We start from the raw sequence: 27,081 nt of genomic DNA, 5'->3' as shown, positions 1-27,081 counted from the left end.
AGATGTTGTGATTGTATTGTGTTTATTTTGGTATTTAATTGTTTAAAATAACTTGTTCGAATTTAAACAAGTAGAAGAAATAAACCAGCAAAATATAGATTAATTTTCTAACGGATAGACTTAGAAAATACAACATGGTATCAAAGCATGGTTACAGATCACAAAAAAGTTGAAGGCATCAGATGAGCAAAGCATTTGTAGTAGATTCTGTTGTCCCAAGTGACAGAGTTGATCCTTGAAGAAAGCGACAAAGGGAGGGTTGACACAGAGGGACTGCGTCATCAGTCCGGGCCTAAGAGAGGCCAGCGCAAAGGCTGATGAGGGCAGAAACAGGCTCACTCATAGCGACGCAGAGGCCAAGAGTGCTGATGCAATTGGCCGAAGGAGTTGTTTTGCCGTGCTGGGTTTGTGCAGAGCCAAGAGGCTCAATCCTACATTAGCTGGGGTGAAGGAAGTTGTGGGCAGTGTGCGAGAGCGAAGCTGCTGGGGTACTATGGTCAGAACAGTACCTAACAGGGCAAAACCAAGGTAGAGGGAGTTTTTGCTGAGGCAGATTTCTTGCCAAGGAATCCAGATCAGTGTTGCAGTTACATAGATGATCGAAGAGGGGCAACTTGACGATTGGCAGAAGGATTTCCGAGAGGGAAATTGGGACTCAGAGGGAGTCCAGAAGAGAACTTCCAGACGAGAAGTAGAGAGGCTCAGAGGATTCGAACCAAGAACTTCCAGACAGGCAGTAGAGAGACTCAGCAGGAGTCGAACTGAGAACTTCCAAGCGGGAAGTAGAGAGACTTGGAGGAGTCGACAAAGAAGAGCAAAGAGATGGTCGTGAATGGGCTGAGGGATCAGGATAGGCTGGATGAAGCATCCAACTTTGTGGTCTAGAAGGCCAGGATCTTGTCCATTCTAGACAAACATCGCATCAAGGGCTTCGCCTTGAGAGTAATGGCTATCCCAGTTGACCCAATAGCTAATGAAAGGTACGAGGAAGCAATGGCCAAGGCAAAATGCATCATCCTTGATGGGGTCAAGGATCATGTGGTCCAACATATTGCCGAGAAGGAAACGACAAAGAGGATGTGGGACACCTTGAAGACATTGTACTAGCATACTTCCGTGTAGAGGAAGATGTTACTTGAGAATCAGATAAGGTCATACCATATGCAGAAGGAAGAGCAAATAGATCTCTTCCTCAATCAATTGAAGGAGATCTGGGACCAACTGACTTCCATAAGGGCCACGGCGAATTAGGAGTTGATGGTGAGGACCGCACTAAATGCAGTCTCCGAGGAGTGGGAGACATTTGTCCAGAGCATACTTGGCAGGGCGAGTCTTCCAGATTGGGAAGAATTGTGTGCGGCTCTTCGCCAAGAAGATATCAAACGGCTGACCAAGACAGGAAGTAGCAGCAAAGGAGTCCGGATCAAGAAGGAATAAGAAGAGGATGCAGCGCTGGCATCTGAGAGAAAGCAGGAGAAGAGGAAGAAGAAGGACCTCTCCAAGGCAAGTGCTTCCACTGTGGGAAACTGGGTCACTATGCGAACCAGTGTCCGAGGAATAAGAACAAGGGAGAGGCTTCTGACTCTAAGGGAGCACCAACGAAGGCGGAGAAAGAAGTCGAAGAGGATGACGATTGTGCCATGAGTGATCATGTGCCACTAGAGAAGAAGTGGGGAGACATCGAGCTGTAGTCAGGAGGACTATAGGCGATGAGGGGTAGGATCCTTGAGGTACCCGACCTCTTGGATTATACCTTGCTACAGGAGCCCCGAAGAGGAGTAGCAAGACTGGTAGATGTAGGTAGAGACGGATGCCGATGAAGCGACAGAGAGTGCTACAACGCAGGAGTCACCAGACAGCGCAAGCCTAGCAGGCTGCAACAGCGCAAGAGGCACAGGAGTGTTGCACCAGTGCAGGATGGCACAGAGATGTGTGCAACGGTGGGAGATGCAGGGAGTTGTTGCAGCAACACAAAGGTCAATAAAGGAAGCACTTATTACTGGTAGATGGATTTTCAATATCGGGAGTGTTTCTAGCCTAAGAGGGATGTCAGTAGTTGGGTGGATCAGTTACTTGCTTCTCAATAACTGAGTTGCAGTGCAGTAACGGTTAATAGTAGAATGATGCAACATGATGAGAGGGGGATGCAATGTAGATGTAGTGTTGGGAGGATGGACCAGCAGCAACACGAATGAAGAGGGAGCTGTTGTACGGATGCAGCAATGGCAGTGGCAGGGCCATGGAGTTGTTGTACATGATGCAACAGTGCAAAGGATGTTGGGCAAGGACTCAGGAGGCCTAGAATCAACACAAGTACCAATGCCGGATAATCAGTGTGATGCTCAGTGTGGAGTATTACTAGAGCATAGTCCTTGCTAAGAGGCAGTGTTGATTTGGGGTTGCATCGGATGTGCTCTAGCCATGAAAATTGGTGGAGAGTCTAAAGCACATGAGATATCCAAGACCCAGAAATGGTTTGGATAGATTGTACCCAGTTGGGGAGATATTAAAATAATTAATATTTTTAATGGAGTTCCTAAGTCTAAACTTAGGAAAAATAAAATATTAATGGGTATTAATATAAAACTGGGTTAGAAGGTTCCAAAAGTCATGGATTAAGCCAAATCTAATCTTAGTCATTGATTAGAGATTTAATCTCGGTCGTTGAAGGACCAACGAGAAAAGTATAAAAAGAGGCTTGAGGGTTAGTTGGAGAACACACCAGAGTGATCAGTCATTCATTTTGCTAGAGCGGGGTTGCTAAGCAAAAGTGAATCAGTGATCAACAACGAGGGGCAGTGAGTATGGGGCAGAGAGGCAGAGATAGTGCCAAGAGACCAGAGAAGCAGAGAGCAAAAGGCAGCAGCCAGTTCAAGCCACGCAAAGCCCAGCAGAGACAGCACAGAGGCCAGAGGACTACATCATCAATGCAGAGAGCAGCTGGAGTAACATAAAGGGTCCCAGAGGGCTGATGCAAAGAGGCTTGAGGCTGACGCAAGGTAGCAAGAGGCTGATGCAGAGGCCAAAAGGGCCAGTGCTGAGCTTTAGAGACACTGGAGAGGGTTTCATGGGACAGGTTTTCTGAATACCTGTTTCTGAATAGAGAGGTATTATTATCATGTATTTTTCTATGTCGAGTGAGCCGGTTAGGCACCCATTTGTACTCAAGGAAATACTGCATAATAATATACCCTCAGAATAGCTACATCGGTTTTCCCGCATTGGGTTTTTCCGAGGACATTTGTCCAAAAATAATGATGTCACTAGTGTGTTTGTTTTCTTTCAACTGTTGATCTGTAGATGTTGTGATTGTATTGTGTTTATTTTGGTATTTAATTGTTTTAAATAACTTGTTCAAATTTAAACAACTAGAAGAACTAAACCAGCAAAATACAGATTAATTTTCTAACAGATAGACTTGGAAAATTCAACAGCAGGGAGTTACAGTTTAGATTGTTGCCCATTTGGAGGAGGGAACAGTTGGTCTCACCTACTGCTTTTGAACTAGCTGAAAGTTTGGTTGAGCAGAACATAAAAATTTTCAAGAGATGGTTGACCCAGGAGAAGTTGTGGAGGGATTGCGATGACCAACCATGCAACAAGAATAAACTGAGGAGGAAGGGTCTTTTTTTCATCTACAAAGAACCTTGGGGACTTGACCACTAATGCATGAGTGACACAGAGGAGATGGCAGAGTTAGAGCAAGAGGAGGTTCTTTCTAACTTTTTGGATGAGGATTCTTCCTTTATAGTTGAGTCCATGGGTTCTTACGAGGATATCTTTTAGGAGCATGAGCAGTCATGTAGAGTTGATGACAGTAGCCCAAATATGCATCCATGTGTGGTAGAGGAGTATGATGAGCAACAAATTGTCCCCGTGAGGTAAGGAGATTGGGGAGTAGATGAGTGACTGATGATTCAGCGTAGAGAGCACATAGAGGAGCATGAGTCAACTAAGGAGGAGGATATGCACAATGTGCATGATGAGCCATTTGTTGAGAGCTAGTTAGACGTTCATGCTAAGCCCATGATAAAGGAGGATGAGTAGCCATCTTTTGGACCAACAATTGATGAGGAGCGAACAGATGCACATGCAGCTAACAACGCTATAGTACTTTCAAGCAACAACCCTCTACAAGAGTACACAAATAGGGTGTGCAACACGGTTTTCCCACTTGTACCCATTATAGCAGAGAGGCAGGGTTTTCTAGATGGATATTGATGATTGCCTAGGAAAAGTTGCATGAGTTGGGCATGGTGCAACATTGAGGACTTATCCCATATGCAGGTTCCTATGCATTTGATCCTTCCCACAGGATGGATTGGCAAGAGATCATGAGTTGGTATCCTATTGATGGTGGATCATTCCTAGTCAAAGGCATAGTACAACTAGCGCCCTTAGATATAAGGGACACTACATGCTCCAGTCAACAGTGGGATGTAGGCCAACAGTTTATCAGCATACCAGTTGCACTAGGCTTGTATCAGCATAGTGAGGTTGACCTTGGCCTATGCCAAGAGTTCGACTAGAGAGAGATTATGAGTTGGTATTTTATAGGTGGAGCAACATTTATGACTAGAGACAGAACACAACCAGAGCCATGGGGCATGGATGAAGATGGACCATGGTGGCATTAGGATACACGTGGATCTATTGATAGCAGGTCAAGTAGATGTGCTTGGGATCCAAGTAATGGGGGATCTATTCATGTTTGGATTGCATGGAGGCATGATGTGGTCCAATGGTTCATATGGGATCTTGGTATTAGTTTGCAGATACCTCTACAGTGGACAGGTGCAGATTGCTTGAGGGAAAGCAATCTTGGGGGGAGAAATAATCATGTCCCCATTTTTGTTTTCCTCTATAGTACAACCAGGATGGGTTTCCAAGGTATGTGATGGCCAAGCCGCAGGAGCAAGATTACATCATCAGGGGTCCCGAAGGGGTTTTGAAGAGTTTTTATGGGATCCAATGGCATTATCTTGGCATATTCCATCATAAGCACAACTTACCTTTTGTTTTGTTGCATTCTGATAACTTTCATAAAACAGAGTTATTACTGGGCCTAACTTAATTAATTACGCTTGAGGTGGCATTCCAAGAGGAATATTTGATGGAATACCTCAACGTAATAGTTCATTAGAACCAGAACAAGAAGATCTACAAGATGGGATAATGAGAAGAGACTTCTAGTGGCCAAACGAAGCATGGTGAGTGATTTACAATTTTCCGAGATTAAAAGTAACTTTAATTAGTCGCTTAAATAAATAGAAGAGGCGAAAATAATTAATTGAAGGAAAAAAGCCAAAAGTGACTTAGTGAAATAAAATAAAATTAAAAGTCACTTAAAGGAATTGAAATGGGAGCATCTAGAATAATATTAAAATAATCAAAATAAGATGCTTCTAGAGCCTTTGAGATCTATCTATGGAGTCATTAAAAAGGAGGAGGAGATCATTTGGGGCAACTTGGAGTTGCGTATTTCTCTTGTGGAGAGGTTTTGAGAACCGGGAGTTCCCAGCTTCAGAAGTAGCCTCCAGACAGAAACCCTTGGGTGATTCAGCGAGAGTGGGGGAATACCTATCTCTCCCCTTAGTGAATTCATCCAGAATTCACAAGAGAGATTAGCATTTGAAGTTTAGTTTAGTTTCATAGGGTCAGTGCAACATTGGAGCAAATTCTTGACGCCAACTTTCCATCTCAACGATATTAGTTGGATCAACATGTAAACCCCAGTTTATCTATTATAATAAAAGCTGAGATTATTTTCTGCTCATTGTATTTTTGAATTGGAAAACTCTATTTGCTATATTTTACATGACAATCTTTTGTTAAATGAATGGATTTTTATATGTAGCATCTTTCTTGAGTTAAATTCCGAGAATTTGCCAAATTTTTTAGTTTGGGATATTACACTTCGGGAGATCCAACCTCTAATTTTGTGCATATTGAAGTAGATCCATGTGGTTAATTAAAGAATGTTTATAACAATCTAACTACGTGCTCCTTTCATATTTTCCGAATCCGCTTGACTGTTGATCTTAAATCTGTCGCCCAATTGGATAGGCACTAGTTCCTCCACAATATGAGAGGATAGATGACCTAAAATAAGAAGAATATTTGTCATGGTAAAGTTAACAACATTCCCATGTACCTACACATAGGGTTGAACTTCATTCAAGGGCTTGACTATCTTCAGGTACAAGTTTAGAAGATAACAATAAGTTTCCCAAGGCATTCCTTTTGTGGGTGTATTCACCTAATAGATGGAATCTTAGTTGTAATTGTTGAAATTCCTAAGTATTACCCGTTAGAAATTTTATATGTATTCTCTAGTTTATTTTTCCTACTTGTTAATTACGAACAAGTTATTTAACCATATAAATAACGAAATAAACACAATACAGTCTCAACCATCTACAGATCACAACTGAAAGAAATAGCAAACATACAAGTGACACCGTTATTTTTTGGACAACTTGTCCCCGGAAAAACCCAACTTGGGAAAACCAGTGTAGCAATTATGAGGGTTATTTTATTATGCAATCTATCCTTGAGTACAACTAGGTGCGAAACTGGCTCACCCGACAAAGAAAATAATCCTGCAGTAATACCTTTCTATTCGGAAGTAGTTATTCGGAAAATTTGCTCCACGAAACCCTCTGCGTCAGCCCTATGAAGCACTGCGCAGCCTCTACAGCCCTCTACGTCACTCCTGTAGCCTCTGTGTGGATGACGCAGGCCCTTCTGGCCTCTGCGCTGTCTCTGCTAGCCTCTTCGTGGCTCCCTTTGGCTTCTGCGTCTACCTCTCTACCTCTACGCTGGTCTTTCAGCACTATCTCTACCTCTCTGTCACGTACACACTGCCCCTCGCTGCAAACTGATCACTAATTCGACTTTTCTTAGCAAACCCCGCTCTAGAAAATCGAATGACTGATCTCTCTGGTGTATTCTGCAACTGACCCTCAAGCCTCCTCTTATACTTTTCCTTTTGGTCCTTCAACGACCGAGATTACATCTCTAATCAATGGCTAAGATTAGATTTGGTTTGACCCATGTCATTTGGAACCTTCTAACCCAGTTTTATATTAATACTCATTAATATTTTATTTTTCCTAAGTTTAGACTTAGGAACTCCATTAAAAATATTAAACATTTTAATATCTCCTAAACCGAGTAGAATCTTCCCAAACCATTTCTGGGTCTTGAAGATCTCATGTGCTTTAGCCTCTCCACCAACTTTTCTAGCTAGAGGACATATGATGCTATCCCAAATCAACACTCCCTCTTAGATCACTCCCTCTTAGAAGGTATGGTGTCACTTGTGTGTTTGCTATTCCTTTCAGCTGTGATACTCCACACTGAGCATCACCCTGATTATATGGCACCGATACCTGTGTTGATGTTAGGCCTCCCAGCCCAACATCCTCTGCACTACAGCATCCTGTACTGTTGCCCATGGACCTGCCACTGCCACTGCTGCATCCGTATGGCAGCTCCCTCTGCATCCTTGTTGCTGCAGGTCCTTACTCCCAACACTACAACCCCCTCTCATCATTCCGCATCGTGCTATTGCTAACTGCTATTGCACTACAACTCAATTACTGAGAAGTAAGTAATTGATCCACCCAACTACTGACATCCCTTTCAGGCTAGAAACACTCCCGATGATGAAGCTTTCTCTGTCGTTATCTCGTGCTCCCTCTACTACCTCTATGCTGCTGCAACAACTCCCTGCCTTTCGCACCGCTGCAAACCTCATTGTGCCATCCTGCAGTGTTGCAATCTCCTCTGTGCCTCTCGCACTATTTCAACTTGCTAGCTCTGCGCTGCCCGGGACTACTGCACTGTAGCACTCTCTGTCGCTTCATCCGCATCCGTTTCTACCGACATCCGCCAGTCCTGCTACTTCTCACTTCGGGGCTCTCGTAGCAAGGATCTGATCCAAGAGTTTGGATACCTCAAGGATCCTGCCCCTCATCACCTGTAGTCTTCCTAACTACAACTTGATGTCTCCCCATCTCTTCACTAGAGGTATGTGAGCACTCATGGCACAATCATCATCAACGGCCATCTCCGCTCCTCTGTTCTACCCCCTCTGAGTCTCTACTTCCCTCCTAGAAGTTCTCTTCTTGACTCCCTCTGAGTCTCGATTTACCTCGTGGAAATCTGCCTGCCAACCGTCGAGTCACACCTCTCTAATCTCCTATGCACCTGCAACACTGATATGGATTTCTTGGCTAGAAATTCGCCTAGGTAGCGACTCCCTCTACCTTAGTTTTGCCCCGTTAGGTATTGTTCTGTCTCAGCAGCAACAACACCCCACCAACTTCACTCCTCGCAATCTGCCCACAGTTTCCTATGCCCCAGCAACTGAAGAACTGAGCCTCTAGGCTCTGCGCAATCCCGACATTGGCTGAATTGCTCCACTAGCCAACTACATCAACCCTCCTGGTCTCTACGTGGCTCTTCGTGAGCCTCTTCTTCCCTCCTCAGCGTTTGCACTGAGCTCTCTCTGGCTCGAACTAATGACGCAGTCCCTCTGCGTCAACCCTTCTCTGTAACTTTCTGCTAGAAACAACTTTTGTCACTTGGGAAAATTGTTTCTGCTGCAAATTCTTTGATTCAGTTGGTGCCTTAAGCTCTCCTGTGATCTGCAATGCTCTGATACCATGTTGAAATTCCTAAGTATTACCCGTTAGAAATTTTAATCTGTATTCTCTAGTTTATTTCTCCTACTTGTTAATTATGAACAAGTTATTTAACCATATAAATATCGAAATAAACACAATACAGTCTCAACCATCTATAGATCACAGCTGAAAGAAATAGCAAACACACAAGTGACACCATTATTTTTGGACAACTCGTCCTCGGAAAAACCCAACTTGGGAAAACCGGTGCAACAATTCTGAGGGTTATTTTATTATGCAATCTATCCTTGAGTACAACTGGGTGCCAAACTGGCTCACCTGACAGAGAAAATAATCTGGAAGTAATACCTCTCTATTCGGAAGCAGATATTCAAAAAATCTGCCCCACAAAACCCTCTCCAACACAACTGAAGCACTGTGTCAGCCCTCCTAGCCTTTGTGTCAGCCCTCTGAGGCACTGCGCAGCCTTTACGACCGTCTACGTCACTCCTGCAGCCTTTGTGTGGATGATGCAGGCCCTTCTCACCTCTGCGTTGTCTCTACTAGCCTCTGCGTGGCTCCCTCTAGCTTCTACATCTGCCTCTCTACCTCTACGTTGGTCTTCTGGCACCATCTCTGCCTCTCTATCTCGTATTCACTGCCCCTCGCTGCAAACTGATCATTGATTCGACTTTTCATAGCAAACCCCACTCTAGAAAATCGAATGACTGATCACTCTATTGTATTCTCCAACTGACCCTCAAGCCTCCTCTTATACTTTTCTTGTTGGTCCTTCAACGACTGAGATTACATCTCTAATCAACGGCTAAGATTAGATTTGGCTTGATCCATGTCATTTGGAACCTTCTAACCTAGTTTTATATTAATACCCATTAATATTTTATTTTTCCTAAGTTTAGACTTAGGAACTCCATTAAAAATATTAATTATTTTAATATCTCCTAAACCGGGTAGAATCTTCCCAAACCATTATGGGTCTTGGAGATCTCATGTGCTTTAGCCTCTCCACCAATTTTCATGGCTAGAGCACACATCTGGTGCTACCCCAAATCAACAATAGCTCTCTATTATTCTTTTTCTTTCCTTTAGATTAGGATACATGATCTTCCTCATCATTTTCTCTAGAGGAAGTGGGGCTCAAATAGGGACATGCCACTACTTTCTTGGGAGGTTTGCACTTTAACCATGGATTATGGCCAGCTTGATCTAACTAATATGCATGCCCATGGGAGAAATGACGAAAGCTAGATGGGTTATTTGGGACATGAAGGACCATACCATGGAAAATTCTTATTTTTCATCATATCTAGAGTGATATCCACTTGAACAACATACCAAGCCATTATGGTATTTGTGACATCATTGTTGTGATCAAAGCTTTTAATATTCTTGGTTAAAATCTTCTCTGAAGAATATGGATGGCTTGGAAAAATATTTCCAAACTAGTTACATTGAGACCTAGGAGGATAAGGTAAGTTAATTTTAGTAATGTCCAACAAATGACCACAAATAGATCAATGTGTTAAATTGGCAACTAGGGCCAAATTCCACCTTAGGATAGCTCATTTGATGGAGATGATGAATGCATTAAATTACTCTTTTCAAGAAGACCAAAATTGATATAAAGATCATCCAATTTGGACAAGTCGAAGTGTGGTTTAGAATTTATGCCCACATATGTGCAAATTGTTCAGGTCAGCCACATCATCATATAAGCTCAAGAAGCCCAATGGATGTGTCTCTTCACCCACAGTAAATTGTATAAATACAAGTGACCTCACACCTCATTTGGCATCATCATCACTGACATTATTCTCTCTCCTTTTATTGGTTCGTAAGTTATTAGGCAACTTCTCCCTCTTACACGTGTGGCAAGAAGGACGAGTTTTTTGGGTTGAGTTGCAGGACCGAAAATTTCAAGAAGTCGACCAAGTTTGACAAACGTTAACCAAGGGTTTGTTGACCATCTTTGACTGATTTTTGGAGCATCTTTTTTGTCCTTTTAGGCTGCATTTCTAGGCATGGGAATCAAGAGAATCTAGGTAGTTTGACCAGCGTTGACTGTAGTTTGACTGCAAAAAATTACAGCAATTTTCTCTCCTTTGACTGAGTTTGATCGAGTTCTTTTCGGTTGACTTTGACCTCCTGATCAGGCCGAGGCCGAGTTTGACTGGGGAAAATCGAGTTTTTTTGAGGATGATTTATTGTTGATTTGACCAACATTGACATTATGGTTAGCGCTGAAGTTTGACTACAGTTGACAGTGGAAATTGACAGGATTGTTTTGATTTTGAACTGGGCAAGTCAATTTGAATTTTGCACTCTCTCTCTCTCTGCTGAACTTTTGATATAATAATCAGGATAATTGATCAAAGTGTTTTCACCACATTGCGGTTTTTCCCTGGCATCCGCCAAATCTGGTGTCCTCTTGTCTTGGCTTGTCTTCTACATTTTATTTCATGTTCTATATAATATGAATAATTGATCAAAGTTTTTTCACCTCATTGGGGTTTTTCCCTGGCATCCGCCAAATCTAGTGTCCTCTTGTCTTGGCTTGTCCTCTACATTTTATTTCATGTTCTATATGCTTTTACTGTCAATGTTATTATTGTGATTTCTATTAGAAATTGGAAATTGTTATTGGGATGCTAAGGAACATTGAAGTAAATTGTGCTAAGCATAGAACGTACCATTGTTAACTAAAATTAACATGGTATCAGAGCCCAGGTGAAGACAAAGCCCAAGCAAGAGAGAGAAAAGGAATCACTAAGAAAACATTTGTTGAACAAGAATATTAGTCTAGCGTCAATCGCGACTACTTCATACTTCAAATCTGAGAATAAGCTCAAGGACAAATCCGACTATCATGCATGGAAGATGACTTTGGATTTGACTTTGGACGAGAATGATGTTATGGACTATGTAAAGGGAAGAGTGGTGGCGCCTCTTTCAAATGCCCCTGTTGCTGCAAAGACAAAATACAAGAAAGGTGAGGTCAAAGCTAAAAGAATTATCATTGATTCCATTCAAAAGCATTTGGTTTTCTATATTTCTGATTTGGAAACATCTAAGGAAATGTATGATAAGTTGGTTGGGATGTTCAAGGTAAACAATGCAAATCAAATCCTCTTTCTCAAGGACATCAAGATGGATAGAGGGGAGTCTATCCAATCCTACTTCATGAGGATTACAAAAATCAAGAATGATCTTCTATCTATTGGAGGAGTTATTGCTAACAGGGAGCTCACTCTCATTGCTCTTGGAGTTCTCACAAGAGCATGGGATGTGTTTAACACCGCTATTCTTAACAATGACAGGATTCCTAGTTTCGATGAACTATTAGCTAGATGCACACAAAAAGAGACAAGATGGAGAGAGACGAGCCTTCAAATAGAAATGAACCTACTCCTTTCTCCGCTCATGCAAAGAGGAAGAACAATGTTGGTCCAAAAAAACAAGGTCAAGGATTCAAGTAGGGATTCAAAGAAGGAAGAAAAAGAAGGTGCTACAATTGCAACAGTTTGGCCACTATGCTAGAGAGTGTCCTCACAAGAAGGATACTCCATGGGATGACGACAACAACAATAATCACAACTATTTCAAACTTCAAAGGCAATGGCAATCAAAGGAACATCAGGTTCAACAACAAAGGAAAGAAGAATGCTCCCACTGCTCGATATGGTAATGGTCGACCTCCCAAAAGGACAAGAAATTCCAAGTGTGAGGAAACTAATGTTGTAGAAAAAAAAAAGAATTTATCTTATTTCTTCCCTCACTACTGACTCTCCTTCGGAAACTTTGGATCATTGGTTAATTAATAGTGGTGCCTCAATGCACTTCACTGGGTACAAGGAGGCCTCTCAAATTTGATTGAAAAGAAGACTAATTTGGAGATGATACTTGCAGACAATGCCACCTACCCCATGAAAGGGATAGGGACTGCCACTCTTCACTTAAATCAAGGTCAAACCCTTCATCTACAAGAACTATTATATGTACTTGATTTGAAGAAGAACCTGGTGTCTATTTTTGTGATGGAAGATAAAGGTTTCAAGGTAAGCATTCATTGATGGAAAGATAAATATTTGGCAAAGAAACCCTAAAGATGCATTTACACTTGGATTTAGGGTTGAAGGTCTCTAACCCCAATCAATTGTGCTAGTTCTAGGCTAGATTCTTCTAGCATGATAGACTTGTTTGTTCTTGAACTCTACTATAAAGCCCTTATCTTCTAGGATGGAAACTGGAAACAATTTTTTCTTCATACCTAAAACAAACAAAACACATCATCAAACTCTAAAGAGTTACCTAACTTAAGCTAGAAGAAATAGTTCCAACTCCTAGTACTAAATACTTGGCACCATCACCAAACTCAACTTGTAGTCCTAAGTCCTACTTTGTTAGACTAGAAAACAAATATCAGGCTGATGTCATGTGACGAGATGCTCCATTATCCACATAACATGCATTCCTTTGAACCATGCTAGTAGAAATGCAAGATACCATTGAGAAATACTTCTCAAACTTCGTAGAAAACTCGTTCGTTTGAGTTTCTATAAAGGTTGCTACCTGCCTTTGTTGTTGCTTCCCATTGCCTTTGTTCTTCTCCATACAGTATGATGCATAATTTCCAAACTTATGACAGATAAAGCACTTGATTTTACTCAAGTTCTTTCTTAGCTGAGGCTAACTCCTTACTCTTTCCCTTACCCTTACTAGAACCTTTTCCTTTGCCCATAAGTCATGTGATCGAATAGGGCCAGGTTCTTGTCACCACCATTATTATTGCCCTTTGACTGCATCCTCCTAAATATATTCATCTACGGCCTTTCAAAGTTAAGAAGATATTCACAAGCACATATACCTTCGACAAATGGTTCCCATGACATTTAGAATCCATTTGGTTGCATGTTCACCAAATTTGCATCAGCCACCTTCACACCCATTGTAGCAAGTTGATCACAAATCTACATGATCTTCATTAAGTAACCGGTAACGATGTCTAATTTGTTCATCTCTATGGATCTGAGTTTGTTCCACAATACCATATTTGTGTTAATGTTCGCACTTTAGTAGAGACTAACCAGAGCAACAAACATATCTTTCGTCGTTGTCTTCGCAGGTATGTGAGGAATTAGTTCACCCTTCATGTAATCCAAGATGAGTTGCTTAGCCTTCACTTCTTTTCTCTTGTGGCTATCAGTTTTTGTGACTCTGTAAGCGTAGGCATGACATCCTTGACGATATCCTACAAATCACTTTCTTCCAATAGAAATGTTACCCTAACTTTCCAAGGAAAAATGTTGGACGCATCATCCAATCTATTTTCAAATATGAGATTAGATGTTTCCATCTCTATGATCACATGCATAAACTTCCCAAATCTGAAAACACACAAGAAATCTACCATACAAGAGTGCTTAGTCCTTCAAGCAACAATCATGAAACCCTCTAATTGTTGGTTCTCGATTCTGGCATTTGATCTACTATTGTAAACCCTCGAGGTGCTCAATCAAAGACTATGCTCTGATACCATGTAAGTTTTCCAAACCCTAGGTGACTGTTGTCATGTGCTTCTTAATTAAATAAATCAAATCTTGAATTTATTCAATAGTAGAGGTTAATTTCTATACATGCAACAGTCTCCCATATAGTTGGAAAATAAATAGTAGAAGAAAAACAATAATTTATCAGGTACACGCAAATTTTTGTCCTTCAAATCAAATTATCAATAATGATCAAAATTTACAAGGACACCTCAAACTGAGATGTTCATCCTATTGAAAACGAAAACTACTAGAACAGATCTAAGAAAGTGCAATACATTCATGTCCATAATAGTAAGGTTAAAGGAACTATACAAAATTGTCCATATGATTATATGAGCATTGTTGTAGATTTGATCTTGGCCTACTAAGTTTCTTGCCTACTATTCTTCCTCCATTACACTGCTTCATTCTCTTCCTTTGATGATTTTCTTCACCTTCTTGTGAAGAACGAATGTCTTTAGCCTCTACCTTGCCTTACCTTTATACCTAAGTTGCACGAAACGGGGAAACGGGTACGAGTTTCCGAAACGGGAAGCGATACGAAATGCGACCTCCCCAAATTTTGGAAACAGGGAAACGCAAATATATATATATATATTGAAAATATTTAAATATATATATATATATGTGTGCAATCATAAAGCATAAATGATACATTATAATCTATTACACTTAAACATTAAGATTTAATTTACATCACATTTACTCATGAATGATCACATAATGAAAATAAAAATATCAGAATATCCAAAAGCAACCTTTATTATATATCCAAATCTCAAAATCAGCCTTTATTTATATTAATATATGAGGCTGCAAGTATAATAAAGATTATAAGGCTGCAAGAGAGAGATCCAAATCAGAATTTTCTGCATCCACATCCCATTCTTTAGAAGGACCACTGTTGTACTGGGAGTCTCCTCCTACATAGTCGAACGAACTTAGTGCTCTTGATTAAATACACGTTTCATACTCTAGTGCCCTACATGATCTTGATTATTGGGAGTTTCCCCTGCATAGAGGGCTTGGTTCTCTTGATTAAATACAAGTTCTATACCCTAGTACATGATAAAATCCAATGGAAACATTGCAATCCCTCCAATCCTGAAAAACAAATAAGTCTGCTGGATTTTGAGTGAAATCTAAAATTCTACTTTCTCCATATGAAATCCAATGAGGGCGAAACCACTCTCAAACATCCTGAGTCATTTCATGGTAATGTTAAAAATTTAAGTAAAAGGATGAAAATGAAAAATAAAGGAGAATATCACTTTTACTTTAAGAATTTAACATTACCATGAACTGCATATCCCTCAAACTTCCTGATGAACTGCATATCAACACTAGGGCAAAAATTCACTTTTATAACTTTAGACACGCATCTAGAAGCAACAAGAAGTCACTAACATACCCTAAAAGTAAATTAAAAAACAAATTAAAAAAAACACAAGTTAATGAGGAAACGTGGGTCGTACGGCCCTGAAACGCGTTTCCGGCCGTACTGGCCACGTTTCCGTTTCGGGAAACAAGGCAGTACAGCCGGAAACGTGTTTCAAGGCCGTACCAAACGCATTTCCGCGTTTCGTACCCGTTTCCGTACGGAAAAGAACCTCTATACCACGTTTCCTGCAACATAGCTTTATACTTAGTTGAATACCAAACCCTAACCTCATGATGAGATCAACGATTGAGATTTAATCTAAATTAGTGTATTTAAAATACAATTTATTAAATTCTAACTCAATAAAAGTCTTTCACTAAATATAGTGAACTTACAAAAATAGATTTGACTCAAATGGCTTTCCACACATTTGACACTAAACAAACGGAAAAGTTCCTAGTTTGAGCTACGAACATCAAGAATTTTGTCCTATATAAAACACTGCTCACTCATTTGTATCTAGTTGAGAAATAATTGGAGGAACTTAGTCTTTCTTTGCCAAACTATTTGTGAGGTCATCCCACCTAAAAATTTTGTTTGAGAACTATGTTGAAGACATTTTTATTACAAAGTATAGTATTTCAAGACCAAACTATTTGTGAAGCCTTGTCTTGCTTAAGGATTTTGTTGGAGAACTATTTTGAAGAAATTTGTTATTACAAGCCTAGTCTTTATTTGCCAAACTATTTGAAGCCCTGTCTTACTTGAGGATTTTGTTCAAAAACTATTTTGAAGACATTTGTTCTTGCAAATACTCTAGGAGGAAGGAGCTGCTACAAGACCAATGAAAGGAAACATGCCATGTTGAAGGAGTCTGGTATAGTTCACTCTTACCTTACCCTCTTTGATCATTAGTATTTAATATTTATAACATTAAGTTTATACATCTAGGAAATCTAACTTTTGCTTTAGGACTAATTTCATCTTGTAATGCTTATATTAGATTCTTCTATGATTAATCTCCCCTAGTTGCTTGCAATCGTTCCAGTGTCATAGTTGATGTTGGCAGGGAAATCCTTAAATGGTACATATGACTTCAACACATAAGATACATGAACAAAGACTCAAGCCAAGTGTTCCCCATGGCCGGAGTGGAATAGGCACTAGTCTATTCCTTCCATTTTTTGCACCACAAGTTTTATTTTTTCCATTTACTTAGTTTTCCCTTGCAATCTAGGGTTTAATGTTTTACTTATTAGATCTAGATTGCTCTCTTCAAGTCTTTGAGCCTAACGTTTATATCTAATTCAGAATTGAATGATTATGAAAATCATGTTTTACAAGCTTGATCTATTAACATTTTGGAGGCAAGTTTTACTAGTCTTTTACCTTTAACAATCAAACTCAAACCTTTGAGTTAAAAATGAACTTTTCCTTAGATATATCTAAGTGAAATCAATGAATGGATATAATTGTGCCCAAACCAAGTTAATTTTAATTTGAGCCTATTTCATTTTTATTAAATGCTAAAAACATATAAAGAGTTGTGGCATTCTTAAATCTTGAAAGTTTATGCTTAATCCATACTTAATCATACATTTGCACTCAAACAATGATGTAAGGGCCTAACGATTTGAAGTTTGAAGGGTTAATTTGATGTTAAGTCTATTATTTTGGTGATACATCACTGAGAGAGGGCTTGAAAGCATTTAAATTTTCTTAACCGAACGTTTCATGAAATTGATGATCTAAGTTATTAAACACACTAAATCGACGGCATAAATCTTGCAACTATTTGCACAAAAGGCAATGACATTTCATCCATCTTTGCAATTTTTTTGCTAAAAATTTGTCTTGATGAAGGTTTAATATTGAAACATTCTATTTGATCCATGATATCACTCTCATAATGATTAAAACAATGCAAATGTGTTAAACGATATGTGTTAAAGGATGTTGCCCTAAGAGCTTGACATCTCAGTTTCATGCCTTGATCATGCTAGAATATGCTGATGCAAATCTATATTTGGTATGATTCATTTGGTCCACGTTGTAAAGACATTTAAGGATCAAACTTATGCTTAATATGCTCAAAGGAATTGTTTTGGAAACCAACATTACACTTGCAATTGCTGGTATAGCACTTGTGCCTATGGGTTTGACCAATGTTGTAAACATCGGCTAGGCCAAAAAATCACGATTTCGCAATTTTATTGCGACAAAATCGGGATCTTTGCAACATTGGGTTTGACACAAGAATTGGTTTACTTTTTGAGTAATATTTCAAACAAATCTTAAATGCACCATGTTATTCTTTCATCATTTGATGATGGTTTATGGACATTAATACACATAACATTAGTCACATTTCATAAATTAAGAACTAAATTATATATTGTGGAATTCAAGTATAATCGAGAGGATGGTGAGGTGATGTTTAATGAGTGACATTTCAGATCCACCCACTATTGTACATATGACTAATTGTGTTGATAGATGGATATCAATATCAATATCTAAATGTTCCAAATAACTTGCAAATCTAACCATAACATTGTGGATGTCATAATCTCTTAGTAGCAATTGTATCACTGTTTTGAAAGTATGGTTTCTGTTAAACCATATGGCATACTCCAATATTCACAGGGTGATTAATTGTACATTATATGATAATACTTGACCTCCTAGTGAGTGAGAAGTTTTGAAGCTTTTTTGAAGTGAACAAAGTTCGTTCAAGTTAAATACTCCAGAAGACTTGGAATATAAAGATTTCCATTGAGATACAAGAATATATATATTAAAATGTATGAATAAGATGATGTTACAGTTGATAATGAAGGTCCTGTATTATATAGGTAGGTAAACACCCTTTCACAAGAAGTGATGTCTCCTTAGACATGCCTCTTCGCTTAACTAATTATTAATTAACTAATCATTATTACAATTATTTATATTTATATTATTTATATATATTTTATTCATAACATTGCCTTCCTCCTCAAAAAAACTTTGTCCTCAAAGCTTGTCGATGCAAAAGGCTTGATCTCTTTCTCGGTTTCAAATGTCTTCTCATCTCGGCACTGTCATGTTCGTCGATACAAGTTGATATGATCTTCTAAGTGACAAACAAAACTGTCACACTAAGAAGGAATCAGACCATCCTAGATTAATCTTCTATGGAATATGTTGAAGTTTCTAAGTTTACTTAGTTTAGAAACCCTTCATGCACTTTTTCTGATTTATTCCTACCTACTTGTTATTTTTCTTTAACAAGTTATTTACAAAGTAAATATTGAAAATAAACACCAATGCATGCTCAACATATTACAAATCAGCAACTAAAAGAAACAAGAACAAACACACCACATGACACCATTATTTTTGGACCAATGTCCCCGGAAAAACCCAATGTGGGAAAACCGGTGCAGCTGTCTGAGGGTTTTCTTATTAAGCAATATCACAGTACAATCTGGGTGTCGAAACTAGCCTACCCAACAGAGAATTTCCTTAGCAGCTACACCCCACAGTTTGAGAGAAATCTCCTAGCTGAAACCCTGGAAAACCCTTCCAATAGTTCCTCAGCACAAAACTGCTCTACAACCCCAGCATCTGCCCAATCTGGATTGTGTCAGCCACTCCTAGCCCAGCGTTGGCCCTGCATCAACCTTCCTTGGCTTGCGCCTGCTTTGGGAGCCTTTTCATCAGCCTTCCTTAGCTTGTGTCAGCTTTGGGAGCCTCTGCGTCAGCCACGCTGGCCCCTCTGGTGCTCTGCGCAGTACTTGGCTGCCTCTGCGTGGCCCTGAATGAGCCCTTGCTGGCTCTGCGTCACTCTCCTTGCCTGATGCGCTGCTACCCGGCACAATCTCTGCCTTCTTTGTTTCTCTGTACTCAATGCCCCTCAACTGCTCTCCCGATCACTGATTCTATCTCTCTTATCAAACATCCCTCTAGAGAATAGAATGACTGATCATCTAAGTACTCTCCAAGTGATCCTCAAGCCTCCTCTTATACTTTTCCTATTGGCATCTCAATGGCTGAGATTAAGTCTCTAATCAACGGCTAAGATTAGATCTGGCTTGATCCATGTCTTTTGGACTACTCTAACATAGATTCATATTAATACACATTAATATTTTATTTTCCCTAAGTTTAGACTTAGGGACTCCATTAAAAATATTAATTATTTTAATATCTCCTAATCTATTTAGAATCTGCCCAAACCCTTTCTGAGTATTGGAGATCTCATGTGCCCTAACCTCTCCACCAAATTTCGTGGCTAGAGCACATCTGATGCTACCCCAAATCAATAGAATATTCTGATCACTAGAATTTTGTAACGAATTGTCATCATAGAACTGGATTGAGGTTACTTCAATATTATTTGGAACATCAGCGTGTTGTTTCTGTTCTGAATGGTACATATATGTAGCTTGATTGAGTTGTCTACTCTCATGATTCAGATGTAGATAGGGGGAAGCAAATGACACTTGGCAAGCTTAGACTATCTAGAAGACCAATTCAGCTCTTAGAGATTTGAGAGACAAGAAATACTAGTAACTATTTTGACATACATCCAACTATTTTTAGCACGAGTCAAATTATAGAGAGAGATCGGCCTCATGAGTAATTAATCCACTCTATTTTACCATTCCAAATAATCCACTCTATTTTACCATTCCAAATAGCTGTTGTAACCCTGGATTAAAAAACTGTTTTTGTTTGCTAGGACTTTTGCATGGAAAATAATATTTTACTGTAAGAGGCTCTAGTGCTCTCTCTATATAAATAGAGATCCTGTTATTGTAATGGTTACTGATAGGTGGATAAACTCTGGGACTTATTATTTTTGTTATTGGAGATTTGGAGCATTGACGTAATGAATCATTCTTGCATATCAAGCATATCGGAAAAACAAAACTGAGTATTGTTAACCATATTGTGAGAATTTATATGACAAATCTCATTTAATTTCCAAAGCAAATGGTGAATGGAATGAAGTAAATTTGGTTTTCTTTATCAGAAATCTTGCATACTTCACTAATTATATGAAAAAGGCATTTCCTCCAAATAAATTGGTCATTTCTTCTTCAGTAGAGAGTAAAATAAATTCTGAAAATTACATTGCAAGAAGTATTTAGTGGCTGTAGCATGTTTTATCAAGCCACTTACAGCCCTAAAGGCTAAAACAAGTGAATTCAAAACTACAAATTTTGCTTCGAAAAAGCCCATAACCCAAATAATTTAGGCATTAATCTCCTAAAAACACCATTAAAATCTCCTCCACCCAATTTTTCTTTGGATGAAATTAAATTATGGAAAACACATATTTCAGATATTCAAATTCCAGATTAATTTTCAACCATCCTCTTGCCATTTGTTGGTTGTAAAAGACCAAGAATTTTCACAATTATATATACTCACCTTTGGTCCTTATTTTAGATTTTAGAAATCGCTTTTTAGCCTCTAGAAGTCTAAATTCATAACCTTCTCATTGGCAAAGTAAACCAATAATATTCAGAAAATTAACCCTTTTGCATGCTCAAATATCATAGGTTATGAAGCATATAGATACTGGAACATACCTCAAATTTTATACTTTCCAGCACTTTCATAGAACCTTGAAAGCACTTCAAACCCATATCCATTCATTCTATTGTTGTACCTTAAATCTGGAAATTACCCTTCCATGTATAAATATAAACCAGATTTTCTACAAGTCTCCATGTCTCCCTATTTCCTTACCTTTATAGAGACTTAGTTGCTTAGGGAAGCCCACTTTTGTTGGAGATCGATCCAGCATTAGCTGTGGGAGTGCATCACTGAGGTGACAGTGGGTGGTCACTCCATGTTATCCTTGAGTTCACATCTAGTGACGTGGGACTTTGGAACCTTTGGTGTGAATTTGAGACAGGTGGGCATCTTCTCCTAGAAGAGACCATGCTGAGAAACCTTTCATGGGGCATCTACTTCTTTCCCGGTGGGAGAATCAACAACCTTCAGATCGGACTTAGCTCTGCAGATCTTAGCCAATATAGTTATTGTTAGGAAACTGTTTGGACGTGAGCCAAAGCGGACATGCATGCCCTCTTATATGTCAGGAAGGGGCACTTGTCCGATTACTCTATGGCTCCCTAATTATTTATGCATATATTTATTGTTTAGGAATGTATAATCAGTTGCATTTCCAAAAACAAAGAAATTGTTTTCATGAATAATATATGGGTCATCATTTTCAGATAATTTTCATTCCACTATAACTGTCATCCAGATCTCAGTTTGATGGTTACGTAGCGGTGGTGATATTTCCCTCACCAAGGTTCAAATGCCCCAGAGACTTGCAGGACATATTACCCATGCATGCAATTGGGACCAAGTTCAAGTCCTAGGCAGCTTTGTCATGATAGATCCCCCCAGCCATGGCTTCATAGCTGAAGGAATTTTCCTTGTGTTGTAACTTGTAAGCCAATTAAATTCATTATAATATTCCAAACTTGGGGAAACACATGCTTTCTAGATCGTGATACAAGAAAGCTTCTTCCAGAAAGAACAAAAATTCCTATAAACACATCAACTTGGAAATGTGAAACAATTCGCAAGCAGGTCTTCCAGGTACAGATGCTGGAACTATTTTAGGTAGGGACGTTGGAACTATTTAGTATTTAACTGAGAACTCTATCATAGAGAGCTCAACTTACACATTTTCTATTTTCCAAGCATTGACCTAGGATGCACAAATTCTTGTCACTTATCTAAATATTGTTTCCTAGGACTTTGGGAGGAAGGTAAAGAATCATGCATAGCCTATCTGCCATAGCTAAATAGTAAAAATTGACCTTGGTAGAAAATTTGCATCATTTTACTTCTCTAATCATTATGGGATGAAAAAGTTTGGACAATATTGAAAACCACTAGGACTCAGAGAATTTTAAATGATTAAAAGGGGTTGTCAAGAAAACAAATTCTTCCTTATACCTGGTGTGTAGTTAGCTGCAAACTGTAGTCATTGAATTCGTGCCAAAACCTGCAAAACTAACAAGCAAATCAAAGGCTTCTTTCTACAAGCACTGTGAAGAAAAAGGATACATCAACTTTCAAAAGAGAGAACTGATTACTTCAAACAAAACAATCTAGATCAAGATATTTCCACTGCTTGCTACCAAAGAAAATAAATTATTTACAATGTAAAGAAAAAAGAGCAGCTAAAATCGATAGTAAATTAGAATTCATTACATGGCACAGACTTAAGCAGCTACCAAATATTGCATTGTACTTGCCCATGGGATTGTATTTGTGATCAGGTTTGTATTAACATGGAGACCCATGTTCAAAACCCAGCATGGCTACAGATGAGATCAGGTGCAAGACCTGGGTAAATTTGACAACATAGATATGCTCCCCATAGGGAAGAAGATTAGACAAAGAAATTCTATATTTCTATAACAAGTATTCTCCTGTAGGAAAGATTCTCACCAATTTAGGGATAAGTTTATAGCAATAATGGCATGCTCTGAAACCAAAACACCATATACTCTACAAAAAAATAAATATTGTACTTGCTCATTTAATGCCTGCCATTTAGCATTAGGAAAGATTCTCACCAATTTAAGGGTGGGCTTATAGCAATAATGGCATGCTCTGAAGCCAAAACACCGTGTACAATTGTTGAAGGTAACACTTCACTTTGCAATGAACTACATGTTCACAATGAATTCCCTGTAAGAAACCACAAATCAAGCTGGACCTACCTAAAAGAGGCTTTTTGGGAATTTCCAATTCCCCATAGATCCAATTCCCCTCTACTTATTTTTCACCACTCTAGGAATTAGGTTATTTTTTTGGCTACTGATTTGAACAGAAAGCATATCACGACTAGCAAAACTGCTTAACTAAATCTCAAGAGTCACCTTCTAATTCCAAAAAGGAATCTAATCCATAAACTCACAAAAGACAATACCATAAACAAATCACAGTATTAAATATTGAACTGTAGTAGTGTAAGATAGCTATGACATATCCCGTACTGAATTGTCCAATTCTCCTATGAATAAGCCAATTTTCAAATACAGGTCTAGGTGCTTGAAAAGGAGATGCATTTTCCTGCACTTTGTAAAATGTCAACTAGTTAACAAAGCATCAGATGCTGGAATGATCTTTCAAATCTGTTGCACATGTAATTCTCTATAATATCTGAAACACTGACAAAAATACAATTATTGTCTCATACAAGTTTACTTTCAGATGTGGTTCTCCATTACGATGAGCAATCAAACATAAAAGAGACTTGGAAAACACAAGAACTCAATGTGGTCCAAGGTAAAAATCCTGAGCATTGGTGTCGAGTAGATAAACAGGGCTGGAGGAAGAATACCTCTCTTCTCGTTCTTCAAATCTTTTCGACTTTAGTTCCAGTTCCTGAAGTTGATGTCTGAAATCCATGCACTGTTTTTCAATTTCCACTATAGCTGCTTTTAATTTCTTCTCTTCCTCTTCAACCTTCAGCATTGATTAAGAATGAAACTTCCACATCATCAAAATAAATATTTCGCTTTAATATCAATAAATGAATGCATTATTATCAGAGTTACAACAGAGAAAAACAAACAGGCTTCATAGTGGTTGCAAGGTAGACCACACTGCTTTATACATAATTCAAACTTTCAAACCACTGTAATCTTAAATAAGCAATAGAAAAAGACAGTTGCATGCAAATTCACGTCAACCTCTCTAGAGACACCAACAGAACATAGCTTTGCTATTTATGCTACACACCTTTTCTTTTTCTTGAAGAAAATTGGCCCCACTAAGACCACTGGGAGACTCCTCTTCAAGCTGTTTAAGACATGCTTCATAAGCCTTGGTGTCCCGATTAATATCTTCAAGTTCTCTAGCAATATTTCCAGACAAAACCCGCATGCATTCCAAGCATAAGGGTTGCTCAACCTGCAAAAGAATGTCCAAAAAAAATCTCTTCACAAAAATTTCACTAAATTGCAGACAACAAATATTATCAGTGTGGGTAAATACAATCTGCACAAAAGATTCAACATGAAGTACTACAGATAGTGGACAGAAGTTTAAGGACAGTACTATAAAATCCAGCAGCTGGTCCAAATATTGTAAGATATCTGCAATAATCATTATTACAGACAAAAGATACAAGACAGAATACAAGAAATCACTGTATGCATAAAATTCTCTTCTAAGAAGTTAGAACACAATTGGTTCAAAATGTTCATATGTCGTTAGTGGTGAAAAGGCTCTGCCATGAAAAACAAAATTATAAAAATCAATGTAAAAAATAGTGTTTTGGACCGTGCTAATACATATGAAAAACAGAAGAGCAGTGATGGTCAATGGGGTCTACCCTGGGTGGTTAAAGCGAGGGGTTGTTATCCTCCCCACCCAGATTCAATTCCCACTGGTAACATACTCACCCTTCCTGGACTGATTTGTCCCAGGCAAGCTGCTCAGTAAATATATCCAGGCAAGGAGATCCACCTTTTCCTATCCTATCGAATTTCTCACTCTCTTCAGCAAGGTCAAGTACATTATATACATATTAATGTGACAGGTGGGCCTAGAAAGCTTCCAATTCCTTCCTATTCAAATCATTTCATTCTATGAAAAAAAGAATTGTTTTCATTTCTGGTCAATTTTGTCTTTCGAAAATTGAGAAATCAATGGAAGGCTGACTGAATAAGCCCCAACTTCAGCATGATGGATGAAACCTGATGAAAGAAACTAACATTAGCTTAGGTTAGCTATTGCCAATATTAGTTCCCCTGCTTAAACAAATGAAGACAAACTCGTAACACAAAAAAATGCCCACTCGTATTTTAAACACCAAAATAGGCTCCCTATCATTCCTCCATTTCGTATAGTTAAAACTCTTCTTCAATTGGAAGAAATAAAAGAGTAGCCTCTTCACTACTACTAATCCCAAGGAATGTTATACCATAACATGAACAGAACCGACCAAACAACAGGATTACTCCGCCACTAGGGATAGGATTTTCCAGATCTCAATAGCTAGCCTCCTTGCCCCCAAACATTTGTATTATATATTTATTTTCAACTTTGCCCTATTAAGAAATCGACTACATAAATTTTATCCCCCAAGCCCACTTCCTTGGGGGATAGGTGTTATTCGCTATCAGAACTATTGACATTAAGTCAGGCTTTTTCAACGCAACAAGAGATGTCAAGTGTGATCAATACCCCTGCCTCTGATACAAGTTGAAAAAACTTGCATGAGAAGTCGAGATCATGTTAGCACAGAAATTTGCCCCTTTTAAAGGTGAAAATCTTGGTAGATATGTAATAAAAAATTCCCAGTGCAACATCTACAAGAATTTTCCCTATTGTGTCACATACAACCTCTTTTCTCTGTTTAGGTTGGTGCTTGCCAACCACAGGGGGGTGTACCTAGCCTCTCATGCAATGTTTTCCCTATAAATTTGCAAAAACAAAAACACAAAATGTACTGTCAAATTCAAATTAATTACCCAAGAAGGGCATAGTAACCTATTTAACCTCATAGGCTATAGTCATTTAAAAAGGAAAAAAATATTATTTAATGTTATTTAGGTAACATTAGATAATTAAAGTTGAATTTGGGGCAAATGGAGGGAAACTTGCTAGTCACTCAAAATTGAAATCAGGAAGGAAAAGCCCCAAAGAGAATCTATAAAAGGAAGGAAAGTCATTATGATCATCATGGATTGTTACACTTCTTGGTTTTGGGCTGAGGCTCTTGGAGGGTTTTAAGACCCCTTTTTTCTAATTTGTTTCCACCCTAGCAAATCTCTCTACTTTTTTGGCTACAGGGCCGAGTTCTGACTAACGTTTATCTTTCTGAGGAAGCGAGGGCTAGAGATCATCCTTCTGGAGCAGTGAATCTAATTTTCTGAGGCAGCTTATGGCTGGGAATTATCTTTCTGAAGCAACGGATTGGGCTGTTAAGGCAACAAGGTTTGGATTTGAGGCAGCGAGCGCTGGGTTCTACTCCCCTGAAGCAACGAGAGTTGGATTCGTCCTTCTGAGGCAGCGTAAGGCTGATTTTTAAAGCATCCAAGGCTGGAAAGGGGGCACCGAGGTAGATTACTGAGGAAACGAGTTTCTGGTGATGCAGTGTAATAGCCCTTAGGAACTTTTTACCCTTAGGGATGGAAACAACACATGACAAAATTGTATCCTAAGATTGCATCAGAGTATTTTAAACATAGGTAATATTGAATGCACAATAATGTAAACAAGTAGTTGATTACCAATCTATAATTGTACTTCTAGTGTCATTACACCAGCCAATCTTGTGGCATAGTATTCACCAACAAACAATGACAACCTTTATCAATAATTATAACACATCAAGGCACTGCACATGGACTGTTTTAATACACAACAACTAACTTACAAGACCATTAGATTCCTAACTACCTTGGGAAACCTTCTAGCAATACCATTTACTGCTCAGTTTCACCTTACTGATGTTCAGGGT

At 38.9% G+C, this 27,081-nt stretch overlaps 1 protein-coding gene across 1 annotated transcript in view; it reads right to left on the bottom strand.

Annotated features, from left to right (window-relative positions):
• The window catches only part of LOC149160591 (beclin-1-like protein), a 271,962-nt gene that overhangs the window by 208,265 nt on the left and 36,616 nt on the right, over positions 1-27,081 (bottom strand). The window contains exons 3-5 of the mRNA XM_089435385.1: positions 24,354-24,524; positions 23,953-24,077; positions 22,557-22,605 (exon numbers count right to left, since the gene is read on the bottom strand). Of these exons, the coding sequence (XP_089291511.1) occupies positions 22,557-22,605; positions 23,953-24,077; positions 24,354-24,524 (345 nt within the window). The remainder of the gene's footprint in view (positions 1-22,556; positions 22,606-23,952; positions 24,078-24,353; positions 24,525-27,081) is intronic.

This window comes from Pinus tabuliformis, chromosome 5_2, assembly GCF_031772625.1.
Source record: "Pinus tabuliformis cultivar Carrire ecotype Pingquan chromosome 5_2, CPIR1, whole genome shotgun sequence".
Taxonomy (NCBI): Eukaryota; Viridiplantae; Streptophyta; class Pinopsida; order Pinales; family Pinaceae; genus Pinus; species Pinus tabuliformis.
Note: the sequence above shows the minus strand (reverse complement) of the source record. Positions and strands in the feature narration are given on the sequence as shown.